The following is a 12,710-nucleotide window of genomic DNA, read 5'->3' as shown; positions in this document are numbered from 1 at the left end:
TTACTTATAGCCACTCCTCTCAATAAAGTTACATCACCATTAGTTTTTCCATTGGTCATGATCTCTTCAACTTCTAGTGATATATATTACTTAAAAATCTAAATTGTTTTATCAACTCTAAACTCTCTCAATGCACTGCTTTGTAAAATAAGGACAACATACTTTTTTGTCCCTTCTTTCCACCTGTGTCCACCTTCCAAACTTAGCTTTTACACTGTTAAAATTAATAATATTTATATTCTGTTTTATATGCTGAGTTGTTTGTTTTTTGAGAGACAGATAGATCAGTGTTTAAGAGAACAGGCAGAAAGCTTAAGCTCAAATCCCTGATCCAACTCTAAATTTAAGTACAGCTTGGGCTTACTTAAATTTAGCTTCTTTTCTGAAAAGTAGGACTAATAGTAGTAACACCTACCACAGGTTATTCTGAGGATCAAATGAATTAATATAAGCAAAACACTTAGAACAGTGTCCATTACCTGCTAAATGTGACACAAGTTAGTTATTATTGCTATTACATGCAAATTGATAATCAAAGCCGCAGACCACAGCAGTATTCCCATTACATGATTAAATTAATACTGCCTACTGCAGTTATATTGTATTTCCATGTATATACAGATTACACTGCCTTCTATACAGTTTCAGTGTCACAGCCCTTGTATAGCATGACCGCGTATTTTAAGTTGCCCTGGACTGTTCCAGTTTACAACCCTTGTCTTGATAGTGTTAACAGCACCTGCTTACACTATTAAAAAGTGTTCTGGTTTGTACAACAAATTAGATAGGTGGTCACTGACTGCTGTGCCACTGAAAAGGGTGGACAAGCTCAAGTGGAATTTTTCCCCTTTGTACATCAGTGGTAGCTCAAAAACTGCCAGTTTCATTTGCTTTATCTTTGTGCCAACAGAACTTTCTCCTCCTCTGGAGTTTGATTCCCTCCCTCCCTCTTTTCTTCTCTCTCTTCCCCCCTCCCTTCTAATAGTGCCTAATACATAGTAATATGCTTCAAGGATTTTTTTAAGCTCTGAGTCACACAACCAGTGGAAGCCTCTCAAATCCAGACCCGCTGCTCTCCACATTGAAACCACTGATCCCTGATATCCTATTATCTTCCTTCTTGGTTTATACCCTCATTTTGATGGACTATGTTTTCAAATAACAAGAAAAAGTATAGCGCAGGAGGTCCAAAATGTCCCATTCAGCCCCAACTTACGATTGACAGTTTGGCTGGATGGGAAACTCCAGGTTGACAATTATTTTAAAACTTTGGAGGTAGCTTTCTAATTCCAGGATCCATGGTAGCTGATGAGAAGTATAATAAAGTCTGGTTTTTATTGTTTATAGGTGACTGGTATTTTTCTCTCGGGAATTTCTCTTTTCTCAGTATCTTGAAATTTTACAATGAAGACTGTCTACTTATATGTGTCTATCTAAGGCAAACTTTCTTCTGTTCTATCTACTGAGAAATTTCCTTAATTCCTACCGAATTTATTTCAACCATTATAATTTCCAAGCGACCACCCTTGCTTTCTGCTATTCCTTTTTAAACGACACCCTATTTCTTTCTTTTTTTCTTGTTTTTTTTTGAGACGAAGTCTCACTCTGTCGCCCAGGCTGGAGTGCAGTGGCACTATCTGGGCTCTGCCTCCTGGGTTCACGCCATTCTCCTGCCTCAGCCTCTCGAGTAGCTGGGATTACAGGCGCCCACTACCACACCTGGCTTTTTTTTTTTTTTTTTTTTTTTTGTATTTTTAGTAGAGACAGAGTTTCACTGTATTAGCCAAGACGGTCTCAAGCTCCTGACCTTGTGATCCACCAGCCTCAGCCTCCCAACACCCTATTTCTTTTTTACAGGCGCTGTATCTTTCATACTTGTACTTAACAAACCTAAGGATGTTAAGTAGGGTTTTTTCTTAAAGTATTTTTGTTCTCTTAATTAGCTCTGGTCCTACCAGGACATATTTTTCATCTTTTATTTTCCTTGTCATGTTGTGAGTTTTATTCAACTATCAGGTGAATCATGGTTATTTTCTATTTAAGAATAAGGGAGCGGAGGATCACTGGGAGCTGATGACTGGCTTTTCCTATGCATGAAGAAGTGGGTAGCCAGTATGGCAGGATATCCTCAGCTACCCTTTTCTAGGGTGCAAAATCCACACTATCTACCCTAGTTCTCCCCAGTTACTTTACTGTTTTTCAAAGTCAAATGATCTCATTTCAGGAGAGTGCAGGTAAGGCTGGGAGTCAACTCTTCCACATACAAACTGTCAAGGAGCTCCCTCTATGTTAGTCACGTTTCTAGTTCCCTTCTCCTTTTTCCTACACGCGTATCTGTGTATGGAGCCGTTTCTGGAGTAGGGATTAGATTCCCTCTGAGCTGTAGGCTTCCCCTGTGCATATTCTAGGCAATGGTTTTCCTCTGTTCTACTAATTCGGTTTCATACTCATTTCCATCTGTCGTCTGTATTTCAAAAATATGTTGAAATCTCTTCAATTCTCTTGATTATTGTAGGCTTACATGTGTTAGAAATTTTGATAACATCATTTTAAAGAGTTCTTAAAATAGAAAAGAACTGAGAAAATTCTCAGTGCCTCTTGAATCAGAAATTCCCAAGTTGTATTTCGTAACCTTCTTGGTCTCCTCAGTGGCTATAATCATTTTTAGAATACAATTTCCTAATCCCCGGTGAAGAAAATAAATACAACACATTTAAAACAATAATGAACATGAATGAGACATTCTAGGATTTTGTTTTTCCTCTGGAACTTAGCAATAAACCACTCAGGTGCTACAAACTATAGGTGCTCATTTATAATAGGGACAATTCTACATTATCTATAAATTTTTCCCTCTAATGTTCTATCATTTTTATAATTATCTTAAAATTTTTCTATATAAATACTATTAATTTTAATATTAAAAACGAAAATCTGGCTTCATTTTTTTGAAAATCAAAAAGTGATTTCCATAGTCACATAAAAATAAGGTAACTGCCCTTCCACCATGTGAGGACATGGTGAAAAGCCATCTATGAACCAGAAAGCAGGCCCTTGCCAGACATCAAATCTGCCTGAGCCTTGATCTTAGACTCTCCTGCCTCCAGAACTGTGAGACATAAATTCCTGTTGTTTATAAGCTAAATGTAAGTATATAAAAAAGGGATAATTATTTCTATATTTCTAAGTTTCATATAAAAGAAAATTATATTAATTCTAAAAAATTAATTGTGGACTTCCTAGCACACACAAAAAAGTTAAGGCCTCCCAAAGAGCCCTAAATCAGCTGGTTACATTCATTCAGGGCTTAATTTCATTGAGTTTATCTTATGATCATTAAGGCCTTCCCTAAATCTAATATTCTATAATTCTAAGGAAAGGAAAATAGATTACTGATGACATGTTTCAATTTTTATTTCTTAGAGTACAGATGTCCTTCCTTTTACCTTGTTCTATGATAAAGAACCATTCAAGGGATATGAGATAGAAGGATTCCTATGCAAGCTGTCCAGTGCATAATCAAGCTTTCACCAGAAACTAACTAGAGTTTGAAATAATCTTCTCTATATCTTTAAAGTGATAGCTTTGTACCTGTAATGCTTCTTGTTTTATGCTAGTTTTCTCAGGCACTTCATGAACACTCTCTGAAGAATCATCAACCTCTTCAATTTCAGAGGATGAAGGACTCTCTACTGTCACAGTCACAGGAAAACCTGGTTGCTTAAAGAAAGAGAACAAGATTGTATAATAATATAAACCAAATACCAAATACTAAAGGACATCTAATCAAAGTGATCTTTCTGAAGTGTTAAGTCATTCTCTATAAATGTCTATCACTACTCCTTAGCCTAACACAATCAATAACAAAGTAAAAAGACACTATTCTTGCTATGTCATTGAAATAATTCCCTCATACAAGGTTTATAATTAATACTAGAATCGCCCATTTTTTTTTCTTAAATAAAATCTTTCTGAAAAGAACCTATATTATTTTATTACACTTTTTTCACATAAACCAAGCGAGGAGGCAGGGTAAACATTTTTTCTCAGATCAACTGCAGATGAGAAATTTATTCTCTACCATCACACACAGAGTCTTAAAGAAAGTATGATTTTTAGGAGAAAAAAATCCATCAGTGGAGGCCTCACAAAGAAGGAAGAATAATTTAAACTGTGAATAATAAACACTAGAATGGTCTGTAATCCCAGCACTATGGGAGGCCAAGGCAGGAGGACTGCTTGAAGTCAGGAGTTCAAGACCAGACTGGGCAACATAGCAAGACCCTGTCTCTACAAAATAAAACAAAAACTAGAATTAAAAAAAAAAAAATTAACCAAACACATGCACACAACTAAAACTGAGACATCAAAAACCTCATCTTTTCCTCATTCTTAAGCCAAAAACTACTGTAATAACAATGCAATTCTCCTGTCAAGTTTCAATGCCACTGGAATGTTGTTCAATATGATATTTCCAAATATTTCAAAATTGACTGTGTCACAATCCCATAAAAGTCCACAGATCAAAAAGAAGAGTGCCGGGATACATAACTGTACAGAAGAGAAGTCACGAGAATGCAGTATCTACTACAAGCATAAATCCTGCAGTACCTGAAAATCCTAGATGGTAGAATGAGATGCACGCCCATACTTTTGGCTATGCAAGGAGCAGTACCGACACACAGGTGCTCCTTCATCTCAGTAGTGCTACCTTTTACAGAGAAATTACAGTCTCTAAAAACAATTGAAAAGGAAAACCTGATACTCTGAAAGAATTGGCTTGCTCTAATACCATGATGCAGAATGACAGGGAATGTGTTTGATCCTGACAAGGGAGGAAGAAAAACTCTGAGAAAGCAGAGGCTTTAGGACTGGTTGCTTTATTGAGGATTTAGAATCTGGAATTTTTATATACATTTATATGTAATTTATATGTTTATATATACATATAATTTACATATTTTTTAATATACATATAAAATATGTATCCCCAAAAAACATTTCTTTTAAACTTAAGGACATTCTTGACTATGATAACTCCATGTGCCAGGTGAGAAATGGTGGTCAAATTTGTTTCACTAGGGGCAACAGCTAATTTGCAGACCCAGAGAAATGACTTCCTGTCTACACAGATGAAACCACAAAGCCTCCATTGTGTGACATATCCACACGATTATACTGTGGCACTGGGAAAACCCAGAAAATTTTAAATGAATTTACTTCAGGGAGGGAAATGTTTTTGTAAAACTCTATTCCGTTTAAAGAGCACAGAGAATGATTTTCCACCCTTCCCATTCCAACCCCCTACATATTATAAACACGGTAACTACGTACCTGCAACTGATTATATATATCACGTGTTTTGATTAATGGGAAACCCCTAAAGAGATATTGATAAATTAAGTTATATTTTGATGTAAATACACCACCAGTTAACACTAGGCAATAACACTTGCTAGTATTATGTAGACTATCCATACATAACTGTGCATAGAAATAAATCACCTCCAGATAAGGGCCTGGAAAACTCTGCTATGGAGAAAATTAAACAATTTAGCAGAATGGCTTTGGGATAAGTCTCTGAAGATGCATGTAGTTCTTATGTTCAGGATGGTTCAGATTTCCAATTTAACTTCTTTAACTGGTGATATTAATTGTTCTCTAATTCAGAACTCCTTGTGACCAAGATGGGACTTGAAATGAGTAAGTATCTCAAGAAGACATGAAACTGCAGTTATTAAATGTAAGTGTAAAGACCAGGGCCTCAGCACTACAGTTTATGCAATAATAATTCACATTACCAGTTGTAAAATAAGTATAGTCATCAGTTGCCTAATAAAGATTATACATATTCAATTTAATCTGAGCAACTGAACAGATATTTCACATAGCACCTATTTCCAGTCCTATTTAAAATCAGTTCTCTGTCTTCTTAAGCAATTGTTAATCTCCAATTTCTTGAATACTAAAAGTCATTTGAAAATAATTTATAGTAATCTAATTCATTTATTAAGCATAAAATTAAACTACAACATTTTAAAAACATTCTTCTGACAAAAATTACTATGAATAGCTACCCCCTAGGTAACTGGCTAAAACTAGTTATATCTGGTTTGATTCACTAAATATGATTCACTAAAATTAGTTAGGCCAGTTGGCTGAGTTAGATTAAGTCTAATCAACACTCTCCTATGCTTTACAATGCCCTTTCCCCAATCTTAAATATCCAGATTCCTACTTCTGTCCTATAGGACTTGGTTTAACTGCACATGCTTTAAATGAAACCTTTCCTCACCTGCATAACTGGAGATAATTTCAGTTTCCTCTGGACTCCCACAAGGATACAGCTTGCTGTGACACTTAATAACTTGAAACCCTACTTAAGATTATTTTTTGTTTTTCTTCCTTAAAGGATTCATGAGGCAGAAGCCACATGAGTCATTTTTATCCTATAGACATAAGCAGAGAACTCTCACATAATAGAAGCTCCAAAATAAAGAATTTTGAATCCCATTTTTATCCTAAAAGATAGGAAATAAAATACCCTACCTGTGCCTTTTTGCACGTTCTGCAGTACGCCATGGCAAGAAACCAGACACACCAGGTGGTAGAGGTGCGGGCGCATATTCTTTACCAAGGGAGTGTTTTCTGCCACTACTTACAGGTTTCTTTGTAGCCAATCCTACTTGAGAAAGTGTTAAAAAGAAAGAATTAAGATGCACTAAAGGTCTACAGATTAATTAGCACATGTGCATACTCTTAAAAGAATACCAATGGGCACCTGACAATGACACCAAGGCCATTAAATCAGGATCAATTTGTAAATATCTTTTTACATAGGCCACTAATAAATATAAGAATAAATATATTTTTAATATATTTAAATATAAGTAAAAAATGTAATAAATATATAAAAATTAAAAATATAAGTTGTCTAGAGTAACAAGTTATCACTTTAACTAAAATATAACTTTAATATATGAGACATGCAGAGCATGAAAAAGTAAAAAAAACATGTAACCCAAAGAATGAAAGATTATATGTGATACATTTCATTATGCATTATGCAGAAATATTATTATTAAATCTCAGAATATTTTTGGCATTCCTGAATCTCAAGGACAGAACATAGATATACCCATGACTCCTACCAAACAGAACCTTCTGAATTGGACCAAAATTTCAACGTGAGATTAATTTTATCATGGAAAAATTATCCAAGTTGTAAGAGTGAAGGTAGCTGGACTAATTTTATAATGTAAAAACTATCCAAGTTTTAAGACTGAAGGTAGCTGGGTAGTAGGTGAGTCAATGTTGCCGCCTGTATGTCTGTCCACCTTCAGTGTTCATTTGCTTTTATAGAATACAAAACAAACACATGAAACCTATTGGATAAAAGAATGAAGCATAAAGTCTTATCCTACATTTCAGTATTAAAGAGTCAAGTATCTTTTTATGAAACATTTGGTAGCAAAAGCTAGACCTATTAATATTTTATTTAAAACAAATTATATATTAAAATTCACATTTAAATATATGTTTCTGATATCGCTGAGAACAAATAATACAAGTTTATTAAAATGGTTATATTTATCCTTCCAATCTATTTTACTATGTAAGATCTACTTTAGCAGCTTTAGGACAGCATCTACAAGAACGTGTATGTGGTAATACAGGACAAATATTTCCCATAGTGTAGCTTATTGATAATCACCACATCATGTTGTGCCATTTCTCTGGACAAATTTATATACCTCTTAAAATATATAGGAGCTCAGTTCATTGTATGCTGTTATTAATATAATTATCCCAAAAAAATGTTCCTGTGTATTGTTTGTGGTGTGTGTAGAAAGTAATGCAAATATAATTTTTTTTTTTTTGGAGGAGTCTCACTCTGTCACCCAGGCTGGAGTGTAGTGGCACAATCTTGGCTCACGGCAATCTCCACCTCCCAGGTTCAAGCAGTTCTTCTGCCACAGCCTCCCGAGAAGCTGGGATTACAGGTGCACACCGCCACACTCAGCTAATTTTTTGTATTTTAGTAAAGTTGCCCAGGCTGGTCTCCAACTCCTGAGTTTAGGCAATCCACCCGCCTCGGCCTCCTAAAGTGCTGGGATTACAGGCGTGAGCCACCGTGCCCAGCCACAAACAGAAATTTTAGTTAAAACCAAACTAATTTACTTATCTTGTTAGATGATGAAAAAAATTATAGTGGAAGTTTCCTATCTTCTGTCTGCACACGTAATTGCAATATGAATGTAACATAATTTACATAAATTATATAACCCCTATACTCACTGACATCTATTAAATATATAGCCAGACACTGATTTGGCTTACCTCTGTGTCTCCAAATAACTGAGGCAAATACAAAAAAAGCCCAAGAAATAAAGTTACTCTTAAAATAGCTCAGTGAGCTTGTAAACTTCAGTCACACTTCCAATTTCTTTAATCATGCTAAGAAAAAAGATTTTTTGAATTCTCATTCAATGATGTCCAATTATATACCACTAGCTACTAAAATTATAGTATTTCCAATGTTTTATATTTTATGTTAAATTGTTTTATATCTTAGCCATTTTTAAGCATACAGTTCAGTGATATTGTCAAGTGATAGCTTTTAAAAATTTCAAGTAGCATCCAAATAAAAGATTATCTGGTATTAATTGTTTGGTGATCGTAATGTACAGGGTATGTAACTAAAGTCACCACAAACCTTTTTCTGGGAAACTGGCAGATTATAAACATAAAAAAATTATTTTGTTTCCTCTGTATTAGTCTTCATGGTTTTACTGTTTCAAAATTCAAAGTTACTTACAAGAAAAGGTCACTTTCATATTAGATTTGGCTTAACTTATTCCACTGTCACTCATTCTTATCAGTAAAAAAAGGCTACTTATGACTAAAGATAATGTGTTCTAGAAAATAAACGTTAAAGACTCTTTAAAAACAAAACGAAAATATCAGTAGAACTAGATTATACCAAATTTATATATTCAGGAGAATGTGAAATTTATGTCATTAGTTGATAAAGAGTTTATAAAGTTTTCTTTCATTACTCTTCGTCACAAAATTATAGACAATTTCAAAATTCTAGACTGTTATTTGGCAGATTAAATAAACTATAAATAGCAAACATTTACGGAATGTTTGTCTAAAATGTTCCATCTCTGGGTAATAACCTGCAGTATTGTTTTATAAGGATTACATACGATTTAAGATTTTTTCATCATTGAAAGAAGCAAGGTGCTACCTGATTCAACAACTTTGGGTAAGAATTTGCAAGGAAGGAGGAGGAAACAAAGGGAAAAAAGGGAACTGGGAAGAGATTTTGTTTTCTATAGTATGAAAGGATAATTTTTCATTAACAACAACAACAAAATCATACAAACGCCCTGCTGCTAAAACTGTCATCAAAGTGCATCCCAAATTTCAACTGCAAAGTATCAGAAGTAATCATCAATCAGAAAACATATCTAAAATCATCAATGTTGTATGAAAAACAAATAAGGGTAATTTTTAAAATGGAAGCACTAGCATCCCTTTCCTAATGATTCATTTACTATTTCTACATTCCATAAATTCTCATAATCAGAATAATTATAGTCCTAATAATATGCACAGAGTCAAAATTGGTTGTTACCGTCAATATCATAAATGAGAAGAGATTTTGATTTTAACACACTAGAACACTAGTAGCATTAAAAAGCCAAGACCAAAAAGGTTACCAATTCTAATAGTAGCTTTTCCTTTGTGACCACTTCCTAGAATTATAGTTCTCTTTTTCTGTTTAGCAGTTTTGGATGGTTCCTTCACTGATGGAGAAGTTATCCACTGGTACTAAAAGAGAGAGAATAAACACTACATTTCAGTTACAGATCATTTATGAGGGTTAGATCTTAAATGGAAATTGTTAAGATATTCTAAGTTAATAAAAGGTTTGCAATCAGCAGTTCTGGGACCCAAAATTAAAGAATCGTATGGTATTTACAAAAACAGAAAAGACATTTGATTTGACTGTAAATTTAAGATGGCAGAAAAGTGCCTTAATAGTGTCATCTTATTAAAAACAGACAAAAAGCTGGGTACAGTGGTATATACCTAGAATCCTAGCTACCTAGGAAGCTGGGAAGGGGGAAGATCGCTTGAGCTCAGGAGTTTGAGGCCAGATTGGGCAATATAGTGAGATCCCAGAAGAAAAGCAATTAAATAAGAATTATTTCTAGAGAAATAAAACATGATATACCTCTGATTTAGCACTGCTTCCATTCTGAAGAACTTTTTTGATAACTGCTTTCATCATAGAATGATCTAAAGTAAAATAAAAATTGAAATTACAGTAATTGTTTCCCAATGAGCGGCTATTCCCATTTAAAAACAAAAGCCAACTAATTATTGCTTTTCCCATGAAATTAAATATGAATTCCATATAATGTAATTATATATCTTTTCCCCCTTTGATTATTCTAACTTCTTCCTCAAAAACAAAATAAAGTATGCCAACATGCATATTGTCCCTATGGCTACTATTCTGGCAGCAGCAAAGATCAAAGGTAAACATTTTGGAACTAAAATAGCTTTAGATACCTCTGAATAGGAAATCAAAAGCCTAGACACTGTCCAGACACTTAGATGCCTAAAAGACACCAAATATACACAAATCAAAGTCATGATGCATCCCCAAAGCTGCTCTTCTCCATAGCCTCCTTTTCTCTATAAACAGTACCACCCAGTTGTATGCAAAATCATCTAGGACTTGAAAACAAAATTATTATTTCCTTTATACCCCACAAGTCTTGTTAGCTACACCCTGCTTCAACCACTTTTTACCACCTCCAATCTTCCACCCTAAGCAAAGCCACAGCCGTCTCTAACTTGGATCAGTGTGAGTCTCCTAACTGGTCTCCCTCTTTCCCTTTTATAGCTCCCTACAAGTCTACTCTCCACACTAAGTCATCTGATTGAATTACTACTTGGAATATAACCCTTACCAGCTCAAAATCCTCCCATGGTTTTCAGCTCATTTAGAATTATCTAAGTCCTTACCATGACCTTCAAACCTTACAAGATCAGGCCCCTGGCTGGTTGTCTGACTTCGTAGCATACCAGGCTCTTCCTCACTCAGTGTTCCCACCATGTTGGCCTTCTTGCTTTTCCTTAAATACTCCATCCACCCTGCCACCTATGTACCTACATATTCATTGCTTCCTCATCACTGGAATGTACTTTATCTGCATCTTTCATTGCTTGTTCCTCTCCTAATCAGGTCTCTGCTCAAATGTCACTTTTTTAGTGAAGCTGTCTCCTAACAAACCTATCTAATATAGTCCCACCTGTCCCTATTTGTCTTCTTACCTTAATGTATTTTTGCACTTCCTACTATCTAAATTACATTACCTATCTGAGTTCTGATATAACTCCCCCACTAGAATGTAAGCTCTAGGAGACCAAGACTTTGTCTAGCTGGTTTACTGCTACATGTTTAGTGCCTAAACCAGTATCTACCAGATAGAAGTATTCAAAAATTACTTGTCAAACCAACAAATGAATGAAATACTATTTCCAAGAATTCAGAAGTTCTACAGGAAGAAAATAATGCACTTGGTGGAAGCAGATTTATTATCTAGGTTCACTTCTATTCAAAGTAGCAGCCAAGAGCAATATAAGTATAACTCTTTTCATCAGTAAATTATCTACTATAAACAAAAGAAAGTGCAAGATTAGAAAAGAGTAAGATTAGGAAAGCAAACACATTATGTTTTTGAAACTGTCAATACATGAGAAGTTATTTTTGTTTTGTTATTTGTTAGTCAATAAAAAATACTGTAGTGACATACCAATGAGTGGATTTTTTCTTATATCCAGAACGACCAGAGTTGTATTGGTTTCAAGGGCCTCTAGCAAAGCCTTTGCTCCTTCATTGGTGAGGCCGCACTGTTGCAGGTCAAGAGCTTTCAAGAAAAGACAAAAGGTCACTTGCTAATTCTATACAGATTTTTTTTTTTTTTTTTTTTTTTGAGATGGAGTCTCACTCTGTTGCCCAGGCTGGAGTGCAGTGGTGCTATCTCGGCTCACTGCAAGCTCTGCCTCCCGCATTCACGCCATTCTCCTGCCTCAGCCTCCCGAGTAGCTGGGACTACAGGTGCCTGCCACCACGCATGGCTGATTTTTCTGTATTTTTAGTAGAAACAAGGTTTCACCATGTTTGCCAGGATGGTCTCGATCTCCTGACCTCGTGATCTGCCTGCCTCGGCCTCCCAAAGTGCTGAGATTACAGGCATGAGCCACCTCTCCCGGCCAATTCTATACAGATTTAACATACAGACAACTCCCACTTAATCACACCTGGAAGACTCCTGCCCAAGACTACTCATGGCCAGTTTTCAATCTTGGGTATCGAAAAAATAAAAAATAGAAAACCACATGCACACACACAAAACAAAAAAGAAACCCTCTTCTTAGATGTGCCATGATTACCCTCCCTTTAGCACCAATAAATTACCCAACATATTTTACAATTACAGAGTTGAAAAATAACTCTATATAAAACATCACAGGATGAATATCTGTTCATAATTAACAAGAATGCTAGTGACAGTGTAAACCTCATAGGCAAAAACTGGGTGGAGCTCAGAAATTGCACTAGATTCATCATCAAATTCAAATTCAAACTCCAAGTGACTCTCAAAAAATGACATTAAAAAAGGGAA

At 35.1% G+C, this 12,710-nt stretch overlaps 1 protein-coding gene across 5 annotated transcripts in view; it reads right to left on the bottom strand.

Moving 5' to 3' along the window:
• Positions 1 to 12,710, bottom strand: part of CEP78 (centrosomal protein 78) — a 35,432-nt gene that overhangs the window by 13,070 nt on the left and 9,652 nt on the right. For 3 of the 5 annotated variants that reach the window (XM_025359502.1, XM_025359504.1, XM_025359507.1), the window contains exons 6-11: positions 11,838 to 11,951; positions 10,247 to 10,311; positions 9,729 to 9,840; positions 6,550 to 6,685; positions 5,335 to 5,380; positions 3,592 to 3,720 (exon numbers count right to left, since the gene is read on the bottom strand). In XM_025359502.1, the coding sequence (XP_025215287.1) occupies positions 3,592 to 3,720; positions 5,335 to 5,380; positions 6,550 to 6,685; positions 9,729 to 9,840; positions 10,247 to 10,311; positions 11,838 to 11,951 (602 nt within the window). The remainder of the gene's footprint in view (positions 1 to 3,591; positions 3,721 to 5,334; positions 5,381 to 6,549; positions 6,686 to 9,728; positions 9,841 to 10,246; positions 10,312 to 11,837; positions 11,952 to 12,710) is intronic. The other 2 variants (XM_025359503.1, XM_025359506.1) reach the window with 1 other exon arrangement.

Source organism: Theropithecus gelada, chromosome 15 (genome assembly GCF_003255815.1).
Source record: "Theropithecus gelada isolate Dixy chromosome 15, Tgel_1.0, whole genome shotgun sequence".
NCBI classification, from domain to species: Eukaryota; Metazoa; Chordata; class Mammalia; order Primates; family Cercopithecidae; genus Theropithecus; species Theropithecus gelada.
Note: the sequence above shows the minus strand (reverse complement) of the source record. Positions and strands in the feature narration are given on the sequence as shown.